General features: G+C 36.2%; 2 protein-coding genes across 17 annotated transcripts in view; one reads left to right on the top strand and one right to left on the bottom strand.

Moving 5' to 3' along the window:
• The window catches only part of LOC149552940 (uncharacterized), a 404864-nt gene that overhangs the window by 37698 nt on the left and 340895 nt on the right, over positions 1-26271 (bottom strand). For 9 of the 16 annotated variants that reach the window (XR_016352992.1, XR_016352995.1, XR_016352994.1 and 6 more), the window contains 2 exons: positions 8868-8918; positions 8127-8644 (listed from right to left, as the gene is read on the bottom strand). Coding sequence is in view for 6 of the 16 variants with exons in the window: in XM_089788483.1 (XP_089644609.1) it covers positions 8914-8918 (5 nt within the window). In the remaining 10 variants the exon portion in view is untranslated. Of the gene's footprint in view, positions 1-8126; positions 8645-8867; positions 8919-26271 lie in introns of those variants that run through there. The other 7 variants (XR_016352989.1, XR_016352988.1, XR_016352990.1 and 4 more) reach the window with 4 other exon arrangements.
• LOC149552944 (uncharacterized) lies at positions 4541-6456 on the top strand. The gene is made up of 2 exons (XM_089788478.1): positions 4541-4737; positions 4841-6456. Exon 2 carries the CDS (start codon positions 4953-4955, stop codon positions 6138-6140), a length of 1188 nt encoding a protein of 395 aa, XP_089644604.1. The 5' UTR covers positions 4541-4737; positions 4841-4952; the 3' UTR covers positions 6141-6456.

Raw genomic sequence — 26271 nt, 5'->3', positions numbered from 1 at the left:
AACAAAGTAAACAAGAGAACTAGAGGAAAAGACTACATGGAATACCTTATTTAGTGGAAAGATAAACCAGATGATGATAGTTCATGGATAACAAAAGCTGAGTTGGATCTTTATGATTCAAGTCAGAGCATTAGGGATGCCTAATGTGGACATCAATTCTTTACTTACCCTAGGTGTTTGATGCAAGAGCATATTGGGTCAATGAGTAATCTTGCATCACCTAAAAATAGTTCTTATTTTTTGTACATGTTTGTTGTTTGCATTGTAGTCATTGCTATCTGGAGTTCTGGAATATGCGCAATTATCATGTCGTTGAGGACCTATTTTGTGTCCTTACTCTAAGAGTGCAAAGGTTGAAGTGTCATTTTTCTCAAGTTCTATGTCATTCTTTCTGGTCTTCATTTCTTATTATTTTCATCCTGTGAGGTGTGTTGTTTCTTTTGGCACAATTTCCTATGATGACATGACATCTTGCATAGTTGGGAGATGTCTCTAACTTGTGTCTAGACCTATCCTTAAGAGTGCATGGACAATTGATGCACATTTCTTGGTTTATGATTCACATCTCCAAGACTGTACATATATTATAATTAAATGCCTAACTGGTAGACTTGTGGTCTAGCTTGCTATATAAGCACTTGGATTTGATGTAGGAAAAAAAGGAGGATATTATCATGGTGTAGCATGATTAGTAGAAGGTAGATAAGGATTGCACACTTGGAATCTAATGTTGTATTTCTTTGTATAAGGTTGCAACCCATAAGGCGTCACAATCAATTATGTTGGTTGTTGTTTTATCTTGTGTAACCAATTAGTAAATAGATGAATTCTATGGTCTCTTTATTGCAATCCTATGTTTGGCTTCTGTGTGTACTCTAAGAATGATGTTAGTAGGTTTAAGTTTAGATTATTCCACTTATGCCTCCTTCCATCCCCTATGTCAAAAAGAAAAGATAATATTGATGTCCTAGGGTTATTTCAGTTCCATTACGTTATAGAGCTTGCCAATATCTTTCTAATACATTTTAAATGGAATCATTTAGACTCCAAATGTAAAATTTATGGCTTTTGTAGTAGATCCTATTTTTATTTCTTCAAAACCCAATCTGGTTTTAAAGAAGTAAGATTATAATTTATCTTCTTCACAACCTGATAAGGTTTTTAAGAGATTTTCATCCTTGGAACCCGACCAAGTTTTGAAGAAATGTTTTCCCTTTCAACCCGATCAAGTTTTGGTTTTTATATATTTTGTCTAGGCTTGGTAACCAAGCCAAACCAATTTTTCAAATTTTAAATAACCTAATCGAGTTATTGACACTTTTTTTGCACGGTGTCCACTTTTTTGTACACCATCTTGGTGGACACACCCAAGTGTAGAAATATGGGTTCATCCCTTCCTCTTAGTATTCCCTATGTCTAACAATAGCTTGTCTCCTATGACTACAGGTGATGCAAAATTTATCGACCATCATTTCCTACATTTATTAGGTCTTTATCATCCCTTTCTCATTCTTTGAACATCAAACATATGTCTAGTGACTCTCTAGTTGAGGTGACAATACATCACATGAGTCATAAGTATTTCACCATTCTTTTGCAGAAGGTGGCGGACATATGAATCCAAAGGTGCATGAAAATTTGTGATGCAAATGCCCCCATCCATAGTCATCACCTCATATGAAGAGGCCTAAGGATTGACCCACTTTAAAATGTCCATCAATGTTTTGGGAGGAGGATGTCGAGGCCTACATTATTGAGAGAGACAAACAATATGGAGACATGGTGCATCTACGTGTTTCTCACAGAACAACAAAAAGACTAACCTTTCCTTGCACCATGTTGCTAAGTGAAACCATCTACTACTAACCTTTTGACCACTGTTGTGTGAAGATGAAACTTGGTTGCCATGAATATGTTTTAGAAAATTGTGAAGTTTTAATTCACAAGGTCAATGACATCCAAAAATCGATTAGATCATTCTTATAGTTTGATGATAAAGGAAAGGAAAAACAAGATTATGTTAAATGAGAATGATGTTATATGGACAAAAATATGGGGGGCCTCAAACTAAATGATCTTAGATTGTAAGGTATTGTATTGTTCATTAAGTGGATTGTTAGGGCCTTAAAGGGAAATGAACCATATAAGGTCTTAATTAGAAATAACATTGCACTAGCTAATTCTAAGAATGCTAAGCATTAGAATAATCTCTCCCTTACTAAAATTATTATCAACAAGCATGGATTCACTCTTGTTAGGTTAGGGTGTTTCATTGTCTATAGAAAGCATGAAAGAATCTTAAGGACAGGTTTTCAAATTATAACTTCTTGATGGATAAATCTGAAGTCTTTGGTCGTAGATCATTATGGTGGAATTTTGAGCATAAAGGGAAAACCCTTGTTATTTTACAAGGGTGTTTAGATAAGAAATGAGCTGAGAGTGACATCAAATGCTTCAAGGATATCATGAATAATGGAATTTTAATATTGGCCTATATTGAGCACTAAATTCTACATTCCTAAATCAAATCAGAGAACTTATTTGATACTTAGAGTGTTTCACCAAATGTTCACCACCCTAGTCTATAGTGTAGGATATGTTGAACAATTCTCTAAATTTAAATGGTCGGATGACTCTTTAATATGAAAAGTCAAGGTTAAATATATTTATATAACTTTGGCTAATAATTATTATATCTTTGATCATATTAATGGTTGCTAGAATTTGAGTCATACTAATGCATTTTATTAGAAATTTGTGCAATTCTTTGGTCCTATATCTTAGAGCCTAAGAAGGCATTTTGTAGATGATTTCTTATCCTACAAAAAACTCCCTTATAGAAAACACTCTTCCAATTGTAATCTTTGTTTATTATTCAAGAAGATTAAATCTATAATTTTTTTTTTGATTGTTTATATGCTAGAGTGATATGGATCATGTTTTGTGATGGACCTTCTAGTTGAAATATGAATGATTATGATATAATTTTTGAGATCATCATTGTGTGTTTTAATAATATGGATAAGATTCGTAATTTTTTTGGTTATTACTTGATCTTGAAATTATATGAAACATGTGGAAGGCAATGAATGAAGAGATGTTTAATGGCTTAAGAAGAATGCTTATCGAGTTACATAAGGGACTCACATTTTATAACATTGTTTTGTTAGTAATTAAAGAAATTGAAAACTTGAAATAAAAGTTTTGTAAACTCCTTAGAGATTGGATTACTGGTATTAACATGTAGGAGATGCACTATGGACATGCACGAGCCTACAATTCAAAGGTAAATGACACATCTTATAAGAACATCTTAGAATTGTAAAACATGATTGATGAATTAGAAACTGAAAAGACATCCACACACAAGAAATAGAAGAAACATGGATTGAGATTCCACTTCAAAAGTTATAGAGATACACAAAATGAAGTATACAACTCTAATGAGGATCTATTAGTTGTGTCTCCCTCACTAGAACAACTCAAGTGGGATGAGTTTGATGAGAGTAAGAATCAACATTAGGATTTTACATTTTGCCTTTTTGATACATGCAACACTATATACAATTATTGTGAACTTGTAACCTTAGGTAATTCCATATTTGTTGTGTTTTGGCATCTCAAATTAGCTAGGTTTAGCTGATACAAGCTTCAATTTGAAAAATGTTCTAGCCTATATTTTGTAATGTGTTTATTTGATATTTAATATACAATGATATTTTAAGATGATTTTTTTCTCAGTTGGATGCATAGATACTAGATGTAATGATAATTGTAAATTTGAGAATTTGTGTTATGATTAATAAGTATGATCAAAATGGTATTTTTACTTATAGCCATACATGAGGATGACAATTTTATGACATTTGTGGATACATTATTCGTTCTCTTTGTTACTTCAACTATTAATGAAGAGCCAATTTGGAGAGAGCAATATAACAACCATGTTTTCACTAATTTAATATGCTCATAGAATAATTGTCATGTACAAAGCCTTTGTGCATATTAGCAAACCATTTATTTAGGTTATACGTGAATCTAGAAGCTTTTATGTGAGTCTCTACTATCACAATGATGTGTGAAAGATTATATCATGAGATGAAAAAATGATGTGCACTCCAAATGACCTCACAATTTATTCTTTTATACACCACTATACTAACATATTTAAAAAAAATATTGTGCTTGAGTTTGTCAATATATACTAGTAGAAATCATATTGTTTTGAACTAATAATTAATTTAAATAAATTAGAAATCAACACTATATTGATAATGGTAAATTAAATTAAGAATATACTTCTATGACAAATTAAATTAAAATTATACTTATAACTATGATGGACAACTATAACATAACTATGATGTACAACTATAAATAACCATGTTAGAGATAGCAATATCACAATTTTAAAGGTAACATTCAAATCAACTAAACAATAAATCCATAAATGAAAAGCAAATACCACCTTTTTATGTACAAATATTCTATTTAAACATTAAACTTCTACACAAAAAATTTCAAGACAAACCATGTCCAAAACAGATAAAATCAGAGACTGCATGCAGAGCATTGTGATTTGACTGCTCGTTAAAAATGTTAGCGATAGAAGGGCAATGCCTAATTTAACGCAAACGAAGACGACTATCTTTCCATCCGTTTTCCATTTTGAATTACTTGCTACGGCGGCTGCGTTTTGGCGAAAAGAATTCTATCGAATTGCTTTTCTTGATTTGGGTGCGTTCGTCTTCAGACTGTATTCTTCCTCTCTGTTTTGATCCATTGATTGCTGCTTCGCCATATTCCAATACCCTTCAATTTAACTTATTCTTGCTTGCAGTCTTTTGATCAGTTTATTTGTTCCCCGCTGCTGCAATTCGGTTCATTCAACTACATTTTAAGCCCATCCGAGGCACCCCTTTTTGGAGAGTTCTTTTATCTGTGCAGAGGCGATGGAGAAGTCGTGTGATAGTTTCTGGAAATGGGGCAATGCTCGAAAGAAGATGGCATACACGAAAGACAGATGTCTTGAAGGTGGGTCTTGCTTAATGCCTAATAAACTAAGCTCCGTTGCAAATGAGCATTCTGTCAAAATTCACAATGAAGAAGGCCCGTTGAACGTTAGGCAAGGGATGGATGGTGCTTTTGGCTCCGGATCCCATAAGGATTTTGAAGTCACTGCATCAAAATTTGGAGGGTCTTGCAGAGTTGGAAGTTCAAGTATGGAACGTATGGAAGTTAATCACAGCGATTCGAAGAACAAGAACATCGAGGTCAATTGCAAGAGCTCTCCTACCTCAGTTATTGGAGCTCTGATTTCTTCCTACTCATTGCAAAATAGTTCTATGGACTCAGATACAATTTCCTGCCACCCACATGGTCATTTGAATCTCCCGAAGTTACCCTGTTCAGATGAAAAATTGCGTAAAGATGGAAATTTGAATGACAAGGAGACGTCAAAATTAAGGGTGAGGAAGATGGACCAAAAAGCTGGAATCCACAAAAGAGAAAGCTCAATGGAGGACATCACGCATTGCTCGATTTCTGAGGAAGCAGACGAGCATATGCAATTTCAGCAATGGCGCATTAACGAAGGAACAAGGAATTCGAAACCTATGGGTGGCTCAGTTACCATGTCAAGTGACGTGTGTTCGTCTGGCAATAAGCGCAAAAACTGCCCCAGCTTGGTCACCAGTGATTCTCTTAAAGCTCATAAGGAAACTCCTGAATCATTTGCGGCACTGAATATGTTGGCGGATGTAGCCGTTTGGGTTCTCAAAAATGATTACAAAAAAGACGATGAGGATATGGCCTCATTGGGGCAGTGGCAAATCCATCATCTCTCTGCTTCCTCTCATAAGATTGTAATAAAAAGGGCGAAGAATGATTCCAAATCTCTCTCTCCTGAGCTTTCCGCCCATGCACACAAACTTTTGCCTTCCCTTTCAGAGCATCTTTTAGCAAGCAAATTGGGTAGAAACAGCTTGAAGCGTCAAGATATTCAAAAGCACGGGCTTGCTGATAAGGATAAAGTAGAAATCCCGAGGGTTCGCAGCTCAAAGAGAAATAGATCCGAGTATCTGAGATCTAAGTATGCTGATTCTTTTCTGGAACCGTTGAATAGAGGTACTAAAAGATAATTTACACCTTTACTTACATGGACTTAAGGGTTCAAATTTCAAAATTATGGCTTCAAAGCTAAGCTACCCACTGGAAATTGCCCATTGAGTTTCGAAAATGTCCATTGAGGCTAGAGGTGGTGTTTCCGCTCAATCTCCATAGCCAGTGATACTTTCCATCTTCTGTTGGAGATTATACATTTTGAAATGTATTTATTGCGGGGCTTCCTCTCTCACAAATGAAAGCCTTTTGGGTTCTACCCATTTCTGTAAATAATTTTGCTTCATACTAATTAAGAGTAATTTGATGCAACGTGAGTTATGCCTTCAATATAAATGGTAGGATGAATGTCGGTATTTATTTTAGCTGCTTTTTGTCCGATCTAGTTGATCTTCAGTAGTTATTTTTTGAGCTTTACAGAAGTCTGATAGATTGGGTTAATCAAGGAACCTTGATTTATCTTTGCATTTTCTTTCCACAGATGTGTAATTTTTAGAGTCTATTAAACTCTTCCCAGCAAAAATCGAAGCCCGTTTCTACGTAGGAACATGTGCGTAGGTTATTGATGACTAAAAAGATGGTGCATCCTTTCTTTTCAGTTTTGAAATTAGGAACAACATATTTATCATTTTTGTGGTGGTGTTCTAATTGGTAAAGCTCGAGAACATGGTGCATGGTATAATTAGGCAGCTCATGGTGCAGAGCAAGAATGCAAAGTAAAATTTTACAGACAGTTCATAATATTGATCCATAAATGCTATTAATTTTCAAAAGCTATTTTTCTCGGCTTATGCTTTGGCCAAGTGCTTTATCCACTTAACTTGTTCCTCTTCTTCATCTGCAGTCTTTATACAAACCCTTCCTGACATTCATATAAATCTTCAGTGTTAGTATACCACTCTCTTGATATCCATATAAATACGTAACATTAAAAATGGGAGACTCTTCAATTCCCTGTTGTAGTTTAATCTGGTACATATATGTTCCCAAATCTTCTCGAGACTTTGCAGGAACCAATACTTTTATATCTCACCTTGTTGTATTACCTTCAGGAAAGCCTTTGTTATGAATTCCATCATAGGTCTTGATACATATGGAACAATCAACATCTTATTTGTATCTTTTATTTTTATATTCATTTTTCTTTAATACTTACACATGCAATCATCATCTTGTTCAGAAAACTCCTTGCACCATCTTTGATTCATCAACCCACAGTTTTACTATCTGAAAAACCATTGAGACTTAGTCTCAAGGCTACGTGAATTGATGTAAACTTCTACTTTGATCTACTTTATTATCTGGAAGCAAATTCCTCCTAAGGAAACATGATGCTCCCTCATTTTCATCCACTTTCTTGTAATGCAGGAGATTTCATCATCTGGCAGCGCAAAATCACAGAATTTTAGGGATCTGTAATCCTCTTCTTCATCTGCAGTCTTTATGTGTTCCCTTTGTAGTATTTATATAAATCTGCCATGTTTATACACCACCCGTTTGTTATCCATATAAATCTGCAACATTGAAATAGGAGACACTTCAAGTCCTTCTACTAGCTTAATCTGGAACATGTTTGTTCCCAAATTTTCTAATGACTTGTAGGATTCAATACATATATATTTTACTTTCTTATATTACTCTCAGGAAAGCCTTTGTTATATAGAATACTGCAAGGGCTTTGTACATCTGGAACTATCAACATCTTATTTGTACTGTTACTGCTATTCAATTTGCATTAGTACTTTTACATGCAACTGTCGTCTTGTTCAAGAAACTCTGTTTTACCACGTTTGATCCTTACAATGCACATATTTACTAAGCCTGAAAAGCCTTTCGACCACACACTAGCTAAAAGACATCATTCAATTTCTTTGCAAGTGGATGTTAGAATTTAGCACTAGAATAATGGGATACATGTTCTAAGGAATAATATAGGACTTTATGGGAGAGTTAGTTACAGTTAAATGTTCTGGAATTGGTAAGAGTGCTTTATGTTTAGATTTGCAAACAAAACAAAAGCAGCACTATTCACTTGACATAATAGATCTGGACACTGTTAATTGTAATGTGAAAGTGGAACAGAGTCAGCAGACACAGATAGTGTGTTTTACAATTGGGGTATTTAACATGCCTGTGTAATTATACTTTATCTATTTATTTACCTAACTTGAATGCATCTAATATATGTTGCTGATATAATTATTTTCCACATACACTATTGAATTTCTTAGTTCATCAAACTGTCTCACCATATATTTTAATTTGGGGCAGCACAGGCTCTTGTTCGGCTGGTATAAGAGCTGTGGTGTTCGATTTTACTGCAAAATTTTAGCCACTCAGCATCAATAATCTAATTGTAATATGATTCCAATAGAAATTCCCATTAATTACATTTTATATGCTTGGTCTTTCATGGAAGCCGATTCATGTCTAAAATTGATACAGCACATTTTTTGCTCTTACGGAACCCTGATTGCAAAATTATTGACTATAGCAGGACATCTGAAAATATCTCAACATGACCCTGTATGTATGTGAAAACATTTATGTAATAGTGCACTTAACAGGATGTAAAACAAATTTCCCTTATACCAAACTTCAAGTCAAACCAGAAAGCAATGCATACTACAGTAAATTCAAGCATGCAGGTGAGGCCTGACAACGATCACTAACTATAATTCGCAAGACAGAAAACATTCATCTCTCACAGCTTGGTCTGACATTAAATCTACATATAATTCACTGACCTGTACAGTTATTATGGCAACCTGTTCAGCCTTCTACGGCAAATCTTTAAACTGCAGAAACACAGCTGACAAAAATAATTTAGAATAAAAAAAAATCATGCAGCATAGATAATAATCCTTAGAACAGTGGGAAAACACAGAAGATATAATGTATACCAGAAAGAAAATTTACATAAGTTCAAACTCTTCCTCAAATCTAATCAAATACATTCCACGCAGCCAAAAGCCTAAAAGGCAACATTGAGGAAACCTTATTATTTAACACTTCAATTCTAAAACAACTGGTTGATGGCACTTGTTTCCCTTTAACCTCAATAAAAAGGCAGTTTCAAATAACTTCTATTATTAGGATATTGTTCGCCCCTCAATTTCTCAGTCAAATTATGCTGTAATTTAGCTCCTAATTCAAATTGCTCTGTTTAAAATACATCTCCACGAAAGCCAAAATGCCAATAAAACAGAGCATCCAAGGATGCTGGGAGTAGAGGAATCATGGGACAGCTTTATCTGTTATCGAGGAAGGAGCTGTGGTTATGGCTATGAATGGAAAGGTGTTGTCACATGATGTGACAAAGAATTTAACCAATGTGGAAGAATAAGACAAAAGTAGAGGCAACAAGAATGCAAAAGAAGTTGCAAAAAAAGGTAGTTTCAGTTGGAGGAATTAAGGTCGATGGAGTAGTATGAGGCAATTAACGGGAAAAACAAAGCCATTCAAGGGTTTTGAGAAGGTGAAAGAATGGCTGGAATAAATACTCACCTTGTGAGTAAAAGCTGTTAACAGAGAAGAAAGGCATAGTCTTAGATTGACCAAAAAAGATTAAATCTCTTGAAGGGTTGGCAGAACTATTAGTAGATGGAAGGCCCTAAAAAGTGTCGTGCAAAGAGTTTGAGAGATCATAACTGCATGGTGTGAAGATGTTGAGCTGTGTTAAGCTAAAAAATGGAACATATATGGAGAAAAGTATATATATTTAGAAGACTGTGGTCTGCAATGAAGAGGGATGCATCCTATCACTAGTGATTGCCCAAGATAGTGCAGATTTGGAAGCAGTCCACATTAGAGATGAGGCAGTGGAAAGGACAGTGAAGCAACTCCATTGATAAGCAGACGAGAGAATGAAAATGCTTAAGAGGAGCCCAGGCTTGGTAAAATCAAGCTAGTACTGGTGGTGAAGAATAGGTCCTCATAAAAGATATATACCAAAAGCTGATATGGCAGAAAAATAGATGAAGAGAAAAATCAACTCTTGACTGCAAAGAATTGGATGATAGGTATAAATGCAATAACACAAAGAAGGAAGAAGCACCTTAGGGAATTTTCAAGTCTCTTAGCTTGATTTATGTTTTTAGTTGTTTGTGTGCAATTATAGTAGAAGGTTGGACAAGCAATGAGAAAAGCTAGAACGACTTTCAAGGATGTAGTGCCTCCCGTGGTTGCATATCTTTCCATGTGATTTTGATCCAAGATTGGGCTCTGTTTATTAGTTTTGCTTTACCAGTATCATAGTTGTTTAGATGTTACTGTTTACCATTTTGATCATATCTGCACAATGATGCTATCTTGATGTGACATGATGCTTTATGATATCTGGTGCATTTTGTATTTAAAACAATGGATCATGTTATCATGATGATTATATCTGATTTTCTATTATATTGTGCCGTTATTGTTGTAAGGGGTTTCATTCGGATTTTCATTGATATATGCTCATTTTGTTGTAAATGATCTAGTAGCGGTAACAGATTCTCTGTTTGGAGTTCCAGCTGTTGGCCGACATGTACATTGAGGATTGGATATGAAACGACCAGTGCCATGACATTCTAATACATATGACTAATTGCGTCACTAGAGCATCACTGTTCAATTAGGCATACTTGATTATTTACTGTTGCATTGGCTATTTATATTATGAGCAACTGCTCTTGATTTTTTCTTGTTTTAATGAATAGGTAGCAAACAATATTCTACTTGATCTACAAGTTTGGGCATATCTTATCCCCGGTAGTGGCATAGGATATAGTTTCACCGGTCTTTAATGATTTAACCAATATTGTCCCTATATGGAGGATGTATCCATAATTGATTATTATACCTCTAGTACATGTGGGCACATCTGGATCTCATATGCTTTTTGTGGTAGACCAGTATTGTGTCTGTGTGTTTAGACTTTAGAGTTCCTGTAGTTGTCACGATTAACATATAAATGCTGATTTAATTGTTTTGAGAGTTAATTTTATTTACCGGCTAATTTGCTATAGTTGAATCCCATTCAATTGGAATTGATTTAATTATTCCCGAGGGATTTCCAGGTTGTCTTAACATTTGTTTAAATCTTAACATTTGTTTAAATTTATTTAAATGTTTTTTTATTTTAAGTATTTTTGGTCTTTTGGCAAAAGTGACTTTATAATTTGGGAAAAGAGTTCATTTCTCTCACTTTTGTTTTGTGAAATTGGGATTTTTTTCCAAATTGTTTTGGAGAAAATTGATCTTTTGCTTATTGTGTTTGATTCGTTCATTGGATTTTTGTGTTGAGTGGCTTGTTGGATTCGTGCCATTGCTTCTATTTTGTGTTACTGGTTTTGGACCCTGCTGTTTGGATACGGGTCAGGGTTCAGGCGGGTCCGGATTTGGGATTGTGGGTCCGTCTGGGATGCGCTGAAGAGTAAAACTGAGCAAAATCTCTAGTTTTTTTTTACTTTTTTCAATCCGAGGTACTTATAGCAGAAGTTAGAAATGACTGTAGTAGCATTCTGAGTATGTTAGATTAATTTCTGAACATTATCAGATATTGGCTGCCGCATGTTTATGGCGATTCTATGTGAAGTGACAATTTACAAACAGCTACAGCAGTCACTATTCTGATTTCTGAGTGACCACATATTTGTAAAATTCTAAGATTGGAAGCATTTAGTTTTTAACAGTTTTGTTGTAAACTTCCAATTCTATAAAATGTAATACTTTTGATTTAAGATCAGTAATGCCTTGTCCTATTTGTGACATCCTTATTGTTGGTGCCTCAAGGATACTAGATTGCTTTTCAGGTTCTAGAAAATAGTTTGCATGCTATGTTGGGTCATACTATGAAATGATTTAGTTTTGCAAGTATGTACGTTTCTCTTATTCTTTTGTATATATATACTGTTATACACACAGTCACGAACCCAAATGGGAATTTTTTTTTGCCCGAATGCATGAACCCGAGCTTGAACCCGAATCCGTCCTCGAATCTGAATCAGTAACTTAGCTTCTATATGTGTGAAGCCATTTTGGTTTTTGCTGAGGATTCATTATTTTTCCACCTTTTTTTTTCGTATTTTCCACATTGTGTAAGGTAGGGATCTTCACATATTTTGATTCACTTCGTATTCTCCTTCAAATTAAATTGCTTTAGTATCATGGGTTGAAAATTAGTATTCTCCCATAGTTTTATCATATTTAATTACTCAATCGGGATTTGTTATGCATTCCATGCTTTTACATTTCAAAAAAGGTGTTTTGAGATGTTATGTTGTCCATTTTTTTGTGTCAAAATAGATTGAAGACATTCCAAGTAATAACTATCATGATCCAAACACACTCATTTGTTAATAAAATGACGACTTTTGTACTTTTCCAATTTATGTCCAAATTTGGCTTTAAGTTCTTTTTGTGGCTTTTTGAGCCTTCCAAGGTGTTTGATGGATTTCATTAGATCTCATGCTCTTGGTAAAGTGACCAATTGAGCTAATTGATGCATGTGCCTTTTTTTGCATTTGCTCAACTAACATGTTTTGAGTGTTTGAGAGTTGATTTATTCTTCACTGATTGCTTTGCTGTTGTTGGTGTTTTTGGGATCTACGTCCTTGGTGTAGGCCAAGTAGATAGTATGTTTCATGTTTATACCCTTGGTGTAGATCAAGTGGACAAGCCTTGATGTATCATGTCCTTGGTGTAGACCAAGTGGACAAAGTGCTCTATTTATATCCTTGTTGTAGACTAAGTGAACAAGCTTATTATATTGCTTCCTTTTAATGATTGAGCCATAAGACTAGATGCGTTGAGTAGGCATGGGGAGTAACTCCATACATGGATTTGGATCCAGAATTAGTTACATAGGTTGTGTCAAGGAGTTTCTTAAAAAGTGAAAACACAATAAAATGTATTGGGTATAAATATTAAACAAAATAATTTGGTGCCCTGGAAACATTGAATCCTCAGATGTCGTGTGATACAAGCATGAGGTAGATGGTATTGTGGAAACCATTGTATCCCCCAATGCAAGTTTGACCTGTGCGTGAGGTAGATGATATTGGGTCTTGGGTTGGTCCATGTGGGTGGGCATACTCCCTATGGTTAGTAGTCTTGCATCTAGGTCCAATTATAGTGAGTAGAACCCTAATGTTCTATGGATTTGTGGCACTGTTGGTGTTTTTGGGACATTGGTGCGCATGATGAGTGTTTCCATGCTTTGTGACTATCTGCATATGTTTGCAATGATTGAGGTGTGTGCTAGCCATTCCCTGTTTGTGCGTACCTTGTGTTTGTGGCCTAGTGACTATCTTGTTACCATGGTGGGGTGGTCCTAATACTACTACTTGGTTGGGTAGCGTTGTACTTTACCATTGTTGGGGACAAATGTACAAGTGGTGGGCTTCTTCCAGGTATAGAGCTGAGCACGATGTGCTCATTCTTTCCATTTACTCACATGCTTTTAGTGATTTTGTACTACATATTGATATGCTCAGTAGATTAATTGTCTTTTTGTTGTTATTGATTATATTGAGTGTTTATGACCTCAAATTATGCTATCGAGTACTCTTCAATGCAAAGCTAGTTGGTTACCAGTTGTGCGTTGGTGTTGACTTTGGTGTTTGAGTCTTTTCCTTTCATTTTTGACATGAAATTGTTGATAGACTCCTTTGCTTGTATTGGTGCTTGCACTAATCAACGTTTCTGCTATAGAGGGGCACATGTGACTTACTGTTTTGAGACTTTTCATCTCAAACTTTTGCGAGTTGGATCGGCATCTGCACATGCTAGATTGATGCCTATGTGAATCGGTGTGTCTGACTACATCAACATCTACACCCAATTAGGGTTTCCAATCAAGTTTCCACGCCAAGTGACTTGGTTATGTTTATGGGATGGTATATGATGGTTCCTTGCTGGTTTATTGATGGTTAGAAGATAATTAACTTGTATGCATAAGCATATTAAGAACATTTATTTTGGGTTCAAAATTAATTTTTGTTAGATAGATTGTGAGGATGGAGTAGTCTCCTCTATGTTTAGCCATGGGCATGCTGGCTTAGCCTCTTGCAATTCATGGACGCTGTTGGATTCCTTGTATGGCAGTCCCATGAAAATTTGTAGCTTGTCTCAAGTATGTAACTGGGTTTTCATGGAACCCTTGGAAGTACTTGTCATGATCGTGTAACAATAATTGTTTGCTTCCTTTGTTGTTTATCTCTTGCTTATGCATTATGGTTATTTGATGCAATTCAGTGCGTGATGTTTATTCTATGTTCAAAAAACTAAGTTGTTGAGTCCATACTTCACCCTATGTTCTTAGGGTTCCCAGGCAGCATTACAAAGGATGAGTATAAGCTCACAAGAAGCTAGTAAAATAGAAAGAGAACAAATTGGTAGTGAAACATGGTTTATGGTCCAACAAGTAGTTGGAAACAAAGGAAAAAACTATGTGGAAAAATATGGAAGTACCTAAGTTTGTGGAAAGGTATGACATGCCTTGATTCTTCAGTTCAAAATAATGGTTCTAAGTTGCATGTTTGGATTCTAGTACAGATGTGGGTTTGATATTCATTCAAATTTTTTTTGGGTTGGGTTCAGGTTCGTTTTGGGTTCATCTGTACAAGTTAAAAAAAACAAAAACAAATAAATTTAAAAATATGCTGCAACAAATAAGTTTATACACCACTATGCTAATATTAAAGGAATTTAGCAAAATACACCACCACAAATATTAACGTTTTAATATGACAACATAACAAAATGCCGAAATAAACCACCATATCACTGTTTCGGTTCAAAAATAATAATGTCAAGATTAATAATCATTCATCTGTGATCAAATATTGTACAAATCATCATTCTGTTGTTACAAATTAGAAGCACAAATAGTGCCACTAGCATCAGTACTAGTAGCCTCACGATCAACCTCATCATCACTAAGTAGCTAGTGATCACCATCATTAATTGTAAGTGCATCAAAGTGGGCTTCTAACTCCACAGACTCTGATTCAACATCCCAAAGCTTTGCCTCCCTTTTTTTGTAAGTATTGTCTGTGTATTGTGAGCCTCAAGAAGAGATTTAAGCTTTTTCATGAAAATATTAAATACGATTCAAGAAGAGTGCAAAATCTTATTAAGATTGAAGAAGTGGATTTTGGAAACCAAAAACCATAGATGAAAATCTTGTTGAGAAGTGGCAAAACTCTCGGCTACTTGTGAGAAGTTTTCCCAAATGAGAAAACTTTAAGTTTTTGTGTGAGAAATTGGTGCTGAGAAGTCCAAAAAATATCAATAGGAAACCAACAATATTATCGGCGAGAAGTTGTGTACTTCTCAATATAACATGTAAAATTGGAATGGCCAACAAGTTACCGTTTAGTGTTTCATTTTACAATTGGCAACCTTTGGAGGAGAGGAGGGGTTTTGGTGGAGAGAAATAGTCGTTGGCAGCCTTGTAGATCGATTGCAAGTGGATTTAAAGAGATTTTTCAAGCAAATCCAAATTCCAATTTGAAGGAAATACTCTTGAGATTGTGGAAGAGTATAAATACTTGGGCATAGACTTTAACAACAAGCTCAATTGGGAAACTTGTAGAGCAAATCGGATACAAGGGGGTTGGAGGGCTTCCTTTTTGCTGCAAAACAGGTGTAGATAGGCGGAGCTTTGGGATTGGAGAAGCAAAAAGATTCTTTTTGGACTGCTGGTTACCTCTTGTGTTATATGGGTGTGAGGTTTGGGGGAGCAGCCTATCCAACTACAAATGAAAGCAAATAGAAAGAATACAAAAGAACTTCATCACTACTAATCTTAAAGTCAAATCAACTATACCATACGAGATCCTTTTGGCTGAAGCAGGGATGTTCCCGATGGAAGCTTCTGCGGTTATATGTCTGTTAAGCTATTTAAACGAGGTTGAAAATATGTACAAGCAACAATGGCCCAAACTGGTGGTTGAAGAAGGGTTAGCCCGAAGAAAGAAAATGTGGATGAAGCAAAATGAACAATGGCTAATTAAGTGGGACATTAACATACTGGAACGCTCCAACACCAATGAAGAGATAAAAAGGTTCATGCTGGAAAAATTTAAAGCGATCATGTGGACAAAACAAATAGGGAAGAAAAAGGCCCACTATGTGAAAGAGTTCAACCCTACGTGGTGCCATGAGATGAAAAGTTACCTTTGTGTAGATATGAAAGGTAAAAATAGACTGTTAGTGGCGCAGTTACGGACGGGATCCCATCATTTACGATGTGAGACAAGGAGGTGGACGGTGACCAAGGAGGATTGGGAAGAAAGAAATACATCTACTGCAATAAAGGATGTGTTGAAATAGAATGACACTTCATCTTCGAGTGTATGGCATACTAAGATATTCGGGAGCAGTTCGAGGACAATTTGAAGGAGGGCCAATTACACCAGATTTTTGAGGAAACAAGACTACATAAAACAACGAGCTTCTTAAAATAGATTCATAACAGGCGGGCTGACATTGAAAAGAACATGAATAGGGTCCCATAGGCTGGCAGGTCTCGTGGACGTCATTAAAATACCTTCATTCATTCATTCAAGTAAGTTTTCTAAACTCTTTTTCTTTTTAGTTAAAATTCATTTTGCATTGCCTTAGCTGCATCTTACTTTAGAGAAAATCTATTATACCATTTGTAATGGTCTCTATCACGTTTTAGAGTGTAATGAATAAGATCTAACACCATTTTTTACAAATTTTCCCAAAATAAATATATAGTTTTCTCAACAATTTCATAATTGAATACATTTATGATTTTTTTCTTGCAAGTCTCAGCTCATATTTCAACTTATTTAAAGTTTAAATCTAATTTAGTTTGTTCCTAAATATGTTTAGTAAATTTTTAAATTTGTGGCATCAATTTGCATTTTGTGTGTAGGTTGATTTCTCATTAAATGACAAATATAGATTCTTCTACAATTGGGTCAGTTGCAACATCTGTTAGTGGCCTTGTAGACACATGTCCATCTGAATTTGTAGGCATGCATCCTTAAGGGAATAGAGACAATGCATGAAAATATGCCTTTGAAGAAATTGAATATAATAGCTTGATATGCATAAAATGCAAAAAACACATTCGTGGAGGCATATCTCGTTTGAAGTACCACCTTGTAGGGATCAAAAAGCGTGTCACAAGGATTTGTGGTGAGATCACGAAGGAAATAAAGAGAGATGAATGCCCTGCTTGCTGCCCAAGAAGAGAAAACGTTGCGAAGGGGAAGGGCAGAATTGGTCACGAGGACAACAGTTTCCAAATTGCAAGGTATGTCTCCTTTTTAAGAATCATTTATTATTTAATCACCATCATTAGTTTGGATTGTGTTAAAACAATGATCATAATGAAATGATGTGGGTTGTGACTAGGTACCTAGTCAGCTTTGATGAAGAAGAAGCAACTATTGAGGGCATAGTAGGATCTATTCGTGGCCCATCGATCCACGCACCTACCATCCATTCGACTTCCATTTCCGTTGGTTCTAGTACACCAGAAACATCTTCTCTTGATGGGTTTTTTATGCATAGAAAAACACTTGCAACACAACCATCATTGGAGGAACTGGATGGAACAACGATGTGCATCGTCAAGTTGACATTCAATGTGTGGATTTTTAGTATTTTAGCAACATCCCTTCAATGTTGTAGAAAGTCCCTATTTTTTTAATTTTGTGACTGGTTGTATAGTGGCGAGAAAGGGGTACAAGGCACCTACTCCTGTAGACTTGGGTGGCATAGTTCACTTGTTTCAAATTTGAATACTTTTAGAGTTTTACAATTTACTTATTTTTGTTGAATGTAATTTTTTCTAATCAAAGTTGTCTACTTAATGCCATTTTAATGTTGTGCTTGTAGATTGCTCAAAGGTGCTATTTCTAGGGCTAAATATGTAGTTGAAGATTAAAAATGACAATGGAAACAGTTTGGCTACACCATACTTTCAAATTGACGGACGGATGTAAGAAATCGTACCATCATCAATTTTTGGGTTTGTTGCAAGGATGAAGTGGTCTTTATGAAGTCCTTGGATGCCTTGTATAAGGTAAAGACAACTGAAATTCTGAAACTTTGGCTCTAATTCTAAAGCATGTTGTGATGGAGGATAGGGAAGCTAATGTGCTGCAAAGAATAATTGACAATGCAGCGGCATATGTGGCAATGAGTATGATTTTATAAGATAAGTATAGCACACTCTTTTGGTCTCCTTGCTCAGTGCATGTTATTGACCTTCTTTTGGAGGATATAGGGAAATTGGATTGAGTGAGACTAGTTGTAGAGGATGCAAGGAAGTTAACAAAATATATCTACAGTCACCCTTGGGTCCTTCACTTGATGAGAGAATACATCCATGGAAAGGAGTTGGTTCGACCCTTCGTTACAAGGTTTGTAATGATTTTCTTAATGTTGCAAAGTCTAATTAGTTCTTTGAATCCTTTGAAGTAGTTATTTGTGAGTCAACCATGGCTAGACTTGCATTACTCAGAGAAGTCCGATGGACATAGTGTTGCACTCATCGTCTTTGACAACCATTTTTTTGATGAAGCTACAAAAATTGTGAAGGTAAGTTGGAAACTTTAAAAGTTGGATATATAATATTTTGTAATCAATAATCAAGTCTCTCATTATTAATTTATAATCCTAGTCACTGATTAATGATAATTGTTTTCTAGGTTTTAATTGTAGGTGGTAGAGCCCTTAGTTAAAGTTCTCTGCTTGGTAGACAGGGAATAAACCTCACTGGGGTATCTTTATGAGGTCATGGATGGGGCCAAAGAGGCTATAAGAAATCACTACAAGGGGGACAACCTAAAATTTGACTCCACATGGGCAATTATTGATAGGTGGAATAATCAGCTCCACCAACCCATTCATGTGGCAAGGTATTTCCTCAACCCTCATTTTCTCTTCTCCGTTGTACGGGGATCACAACGGAGAGGTCCTGGAGGGCTTCATTGAATGCATGCAGAGCCTGGTACCCGATGTTGAGGTGTGAGAGACCTGAATATGGCCGAGATGGAAGTGTATCAAAATGCAATGGGCAAGCTATTCTCCTTAGCTTGGCAAGGAAAGGAAGAAATACTCAAACTCCAAGTACAATACTTGGATTTTGGAGTCCTTTACATGCGTGATAAGTAGATAAAAACTAAGTTACAAAAACATGTTCTCACCTTGCTTTTAACTCTTCAATATTTATCTTGCAGATGCTTGGTGGCAAATTGGGGTGGAAATGCCCCAAATTTGCAAAACCTTGCCCTTCGCATCTTATTTCGTCCAAGGAGCTCATCCAGTTGTGAGCATAATTAGAGCTTACTCGAATCCATTTACACAAAGAAGAGGAACAAGTTGGCATAGACACGCCTCAATGACCTTGTCCTTGTGCAATATAACGTTAATTTGAACATAAGAAAGGTAGAGTCAACACTAGTTGGTCTACTTAATCTAGATGACGTAGATCCTTATGGTGCTTGGACATCACAGGAGCAACCTCTAATCTTCATAGAGGATGACATCTATGATTTGGAGAGGTAGGCTATGGATTAAGGTGGTTTTGCACCAAGATTGGATGACATTCAGGAGGGCAGTGAGAGTGAGGACATTGAGGATACATACGATGAGGAGTCATTGCCAATGCCAACACCAGCTACGTCCAGGATGGATATCGAGTCACATCCACAACCATAGTGGACTGCTAGGGCTAGACCCTCTCTCACTCCCATAGTTTTTACTAAAGCTACTGGGAAGGGGAAGATGAAGATGTATACTAGTTTCATATTGTACTTGACATTTGTATTTACTTATCTGATTACAAAGACAATTTGCTATTTTAAGTTTGGTTCAATGTTCAGAGACTTTGACTATGGCTGCCAACCATCGTCATTCCACATGAGGATGCAATTTTGTTACATATTGCAATTGTATATATCTAGATCAGCTTGTTTGGTTTGTTTACTCATTTTCTAACCTCATTAGATGCATCTCATTATTGAATTTTGCAAAAAAAATTCATTTCTAATTAAATATAAGTCATTTATCAAATTTCTTGATATTTTTTCTAGAAATTACAGATTTATCTCTGAAATTTGCCGAGATTTATTTTTTCTGCCTTGCCGATAAGGTGATAGAGAGCAAGATTTGAACTCTACCAAAAATGTCATGCTTTTACTGAGTATCACCTTTTCTTGCAGCTACTACTATTTTGCTAAGTATGGAAAGGCTGTGCAAGTCTTGACTTTATTTTTTCAGCATGTATCGACTTTGTTTTGTTTGCTAGTGAGGACTGAGTATTGCCTTTGTTTTGTTTGCAAGCAATTGAGGACTGAATATCGCGAGTTTAGAAAAACACGGGGTGGTATTGTTTGTTAAGAAAACATGGGGTGTAATGACCCCTACCAATAGGCCACTAAAAACGTCTAATGCTGAAATGAGAAATTTTGTCAAACACTTGGCATGCAACTGAAGACTACTACTGAAAGTAAATGCTGAACATAGGAAATTGCTCAAAACCATATGCCATTCATATATCAACAATTTGCAACAATGCCACACATTTTTCAGCCAATAATATGATCATCAAACCCTAGGTTGGCAATATAGATAGTCTAAAAATTACAATACTCTTTCACTTGCAAAATCCTAGCCTCCCTTTGATACCAATAATACCAAATGGCAAACAAAGACAAGTACAATGTAAAATAGTAAAGTGCTGAAGCTATATTTTGTGCTCAGCTGAAAACAAACATTTCTCAAAAAATATGCCAAATGCCAAATGAGAAGTGAAGAACCTGATTGTAGATGGTTGTAATAATTTTTACCAATGCTGAAGATGCCAACACCCAAGCCAAAGTCACCCCAAATCTGAAAATGTACTTGCAAATTTTCGAAAATGTCTAGGAGTTTTGAAAAATTCCTTAAAAATAAATCATGGCATTTTGAAATTCCAAAATGCACCTATCTTTATCTCCTCGACGATAGAAATCCGATGCAAAAATACCCAGAATGATATGCTGAGTAATGAGGAAGATATGAACAAAAATGTGGTTCCAAAGCCCTATCCTGAAATTTTGAAAATTGGATCAAACCTGTAGCAAAAACGAACCAGCAGCTATAAATCTTTCCTCCACCACAATTAAGCCTTCTAAAGATGTCCTGCAATCAATCCATGACTGAAAATGAATAGTCCTCAGAAATGCCCTCCTTCTATAATTTCGAGTCTGCTGAACAAAGCCTCCTAAAATTCCGGATCTGCTAAAAAGGGCTTCCTATAATTTCGAACTTGCTAAAAAGGAACTCCTATAATTTCGGCCCTGCTAAAAATGCCTCCTGAAATGTTGAAAATGGCCTTAGGCCCAATGCTGCCCTAGCGGAAGTGACTGTAGTATCACCTCCAAATGTGCAACCCTTCAGAGGATATCTCACTCCCTCAGTTATGCAAATCCAAAGGAGACTCCGTTCCCAAAGACCTAGAGACTATCTGAAACGACTTGGCTCCATAATAGACTATGTGACTGAATCACAATCTGATGTCAAGGGAGAAAATACAAACTGATGATCAAATGCAAGACCCATAGTGTCTATTTATTCACTTTCCAGTAGCTTCCTCTAGAAGTCACTTAAACATTCTAGAAGCATCCAAATATTCTTATGAAATAAAGTGCACTTTTATAAAATATTACTTTATAATAAAAAGTGCATCTCAACATCAAATTATAAAACTGGGCCCGAATAAAGTAACTTTATTTTATAACAAATGTAGGCCCAAATCCCTAATCAACTGTAAGGACAAAATACTACCAAATAGTCACTGGTCGACTCTCTCCACATCACCACCAGTCTACGAGAGCCTGTGATAGACTGATTCTACACGCTAAACGATGTCAGCCAAAATGGGGACATGACAGTCTGCCCTTCCTAAAATTACTTGTCCCCAGTAATGACTGAACAATAAACCAATCAACCCACTTGGATCCCAAATATAGTCATGTACTATACCGCTGTCAATCAACGCAGGCTCCTGCAATATCCTCTCCAAAATAACCAAGAAGAATCCATGAATGAAGCGTGAATCACTGGTCAACTGAACTTCAAATCCATTACTGCCATAGTCAGGAACCCATGAGACACAAACTCCCAAAATATCAGAACCCAAGTGGAGTGGACATCCCAAATTGCCAACACAGTAAATATCATCGACACATCCCATTGGCCTATGCGGGATGTACAATCTAACTCTGTCACCATGGTGGACACTCCTGAATGAAACTGTACCAAGTACGGAGAATCCACACACTGTACACCTACTGCAATCAACACAACTCTGCAAATCACCGGCCATTGTCTCATAACCATAATTCCCATGCACCGTTGATGGTCAGTAGACATCACAAGATAAACAACAAGAAATAGAACCCAAACCAAGTCTGCCTGCCATTAACTCCTCAACACATGGATCAAATGCAAATTGATGAACATACCCTGTAGTATAATGCTGATTAAAAGAACCAACCTTAGTCAATAGCTCGCCATGCACAGGTGATACAACCCACTGCAACTGATCACCAGCTAAGTCAGGAGATGACATAGCCAAAAGAGTAGAATCAATAACAACCGTCGAAGCATCACTCCCAAACTCTTGCTCTAAATCATGTACTATCAAGCTGTCAACCGCAAAACCTATCGCCATGTCATGCCCATCACAACTCTCATTCTGTGGCGTTAAACCATCCCATAACTGATGAAAAGCACTAGGAACCAAAGTACATCTCCATATCATCATCTCATCAACATGGTCATCAAAGGTAAATTGATGAGAATACCTTATAGTGTGATGCCGATAGAATGTGCCAATCTTAGTTAGTGGCTTAGATTGCAATCCAGATGAAACTAACTGCAACCGATCACTAACCAAGCTGGAACTGACTACTACCTCTGAACACATCGCCAAGGGAGCAGTATTGTAAGGACCCTCCTCGTATGTACTTATCAAATATAAATCCTCTTTTAAAATTGTTAGAGGAGATTGAATCGGATATGAAGAAAGATTTTATGTTGTGAATGTCCTAATGAAATTGAGAGTAGTTGATACATCCATGTTTTAATACTTAGTGATTCAAGAACTACTACATTATCTCAATTGTTAAACATTAAAATTTCACTAACAATGATATGAGACATTTTCACCTGATGATAAGTGTGTTGATTTTGGTACCTCGATGATTAGGTTTTATACTTTCAGATAGTTCAGTATTCCTTAATTGGTGATGTTTATGATGTTAGGTATATGCATGCCTAACGATGATTATTTTAGTATTTTAATCTGAATTAATGAATAAGTTATGTTATATTGATTATGTGTTTGTTGATGATTAAATGTGAGTAGAAATGAATTAAACAATTAATTATATGAAAGATTCATGTTTTGATTTATGTAACTATCTAGATAGGTTTTGAATATATGTATGTGATTTTCTTGAGCTACTGATGTGTGCAATGAGTGTGCAGAATATTTTAGCCAGGAAAATCAAACGGAGAAATGAAACTGAACCCAATGTACCGTTTGTGGAAGCCAGGCTTGAGTCTAATAAAAGACACAAACCTTGTTCGTATTTTATTTGTATCGTGAATTGAATGAATGTATCATTCTGTATGCATTAAGTGTTAATGTTTTGTAACAGTGATTTTATAGTGTCGCTTGACACTCATGATTGTATATGCATTCCAACATGTTAGTTAGGGTTAACCGAGTAACTTAATGATCTAAGTTGGACTAGGTTAGTGACCTTTTTGCTAATTAGTTAGTAATCGAGCTTAATTACCTTAATTAGGATTAGTGTGTAATCTATTTTTTTTGAAGGTTGTTAGAAAATCCTAAAATTTTCTAGCTTTTGATAGGTCCCTAATTAGTCCTAAAGGCCAAAAATTATAAAATCTAAGTACCTAAGGGGTATGGGTATGGGTTGGGGGCATTTTCCACCCGGCTAGCCCTTTTTGTTGACTTTTATGGTCACTCAAAATCCTCATTTTTGCTTTATTGCGAAAATTGAGTGTTTCACCATGAGTTGGATAACTTTAATTTCACCTTGAGGTTAGCCTTATGTCTAGTTGAGTTAGAAGCCTCTAGAACTTTAGGCAAGTGGGGGAGTTATTGCTTTTTGGAGTCGTTGAGTTTAAGATCTTATTTAGAGACAATTTTGAGAGGGTTTGAGTGTTCACCCAACTTTTAATTTTAGAGTGCAATTCAAGATTGAAGGAGAAGGAGAGGAAAGGGAGCTCATCTTAAATTTATTCATTTGCCATAACTCGATTTTGAAGGTAGGAATACTTCACTTCATTTTGTTTCATGTTACAATTTTATTGCTTATGTATGTTTGTGTGTGTGTTGAGTATGTTGGGACGGATTGAAAACAAGTTTTCTTAAATGTCTTTCCTTTGGTTTTGTTTTGAATTTCGAAGTATTTTTTTTGGGTGTTTTGGCATTACTCACCTTCGGATAGGGCAGAAGTGACCATTTTTAGGGGAAGGTTTTCAGTTGGACTCCAACAGTGTAGAGTCTCTTCTCAGGACGAGAAGAGGGAGAGAGGGTAGGGTGTTATGGGCCCCTACCTGTCAGTACAAACCACGTATGAGTTTTGGCATGCAAGAATGGAAGAACGGAAGTTCTTGAGTTATAGCCTCGATAGGTCATCTGTTTTGGTGTTGTGTTTGACGTCTCTTGTTGGAAAAATCCACTTTCTCCTTAGTTTGGTTCAATGTTGGATCTATTGTGAAAACCCGGTATGGGAATGCATGTCTGATTTTGTTGTTATGTTTTGATTGGTTGTCTCCTAGTCAGTTTTTGTTCTCTCCATGATCACCGTGATGTATTGCAAAATTTGAAATGGATCCCTTGTTAAGGGCCAAGAAGGAAATTCAACGTGTTTTTGAATTTAGTTATGTTGAGGAGATTTCTCCTTGGGATTGAAATTCTGTGTAAAATGTATTTAAATTTATTGTTGAAATGGAAAAGATGTCGGGTTTTCTTCTTGGTTCTTTTCAGGCGGAGCCTTTGAATCAAGTGGTCAATAAAATAATGATTGCGTTAACAAAATAAAATAAAATAAAAAAATTCGTGTGTTTTTGCCCTTGTATTTTGGGCATGACAAGTATCACTAGCAGGAACCATGCCAATTGTTGGCTCACCAACATCACATATGATCTCTGACACAACATCCTTAGTCTCCGTGCCATCAATAGTAGAGGCCATCACCATGTTAGGCATACCACAACAATCTGCTGCAGCACCCAACTCAACTGAACTTGACTCTAATGGAAACAAACCCGATATGCCAATGCTAGTATCAAGGATGGATGCATCCCCATCTCCACTATCTCTGACAATCTCGACCATGGACATCCTTGGATCACCAGACACCACAGCCTGTGACTGTACATAATCTGGTAAAGACTGTAGTCACTCTAACTCCATGGTCACCTCAACCAAATGAAATGGTGACTCCTCAAAAGCCAACTGTGTACTCTGAAGAATCTCAGAAGTCACCTCAAGTTGCTAAGTAAGCTCACTCACCTCATCTTCCTTGGCCAATAATGCATCGTATGTTGTACTCCCCCACTCCATAAGATAATCTTTGTCGGCTACCAACTGCATATAATTTTGTCTCAAAATCTGGATAGCCTCCCATAAAGAGTGGATCTCTGTCAAGGAAAGATATTTGCCTCCCTGCTCATCACTAGTAGGAGAACCCCATCTATAAACTGCTAACAATTGACGAGCAGCATCGAAATGTTGACAAGTGATAGCAATGTCTCGCTCACTAACTCTCAGCTGACTAGACACATGATGGCACTGGTTAGATTGTCTCCTACAAACCTCCTCTGACGCATTGTCCAAAGGAGTATCCTCAAAGTTACTAGTCTCTAGAGTATTACCATCCACATCCTGTGAATCAACTCTGAAGCTCATATCAACATATGGAGTATCAAAAACTGTAGCACCGCTGCCCAATTCCTCTGTACCAAAAGAAACTGTCAAGGAAACTAAGTCCTCAAAACTGCCCACTGCATTCTCCTGGATGTCATCAATGCCAATATGATCCTAGGACTCATCTGTAAACACTGCCAAATATGAAAGATCATCAACACATTCCAGTA

Source organism: Cupressus sempervirens, chromosome 6, assembly GCF_028749045.1.
Source record: "Cupressus sempervirens isolate cs-2001-9-10 chromosome 6, ASM2874904v1, whole genome shotgun sequence".
Lineage (NCBI taxonomy): Eukaryota > Viridiplantae > Streptophyta > Pinopsida > Cupressales > Cupressaceae > Cupressus > Cupressus sempervirens.
The sequence above is the reverse complement of the archived record's forward strand: the minus strand, read 5'-3'. Positions and strand labels throughout refer to the sequence as shown.

Coding starts and splice junctions, on each gene's coding strand:
- LOC149552944 (XM_089788478.1), top strand. CDS start 4,953: ATGGAGAAGTCGTGTGATAGTTTCTGGAAATGGGGCAATGCTCGAAAG.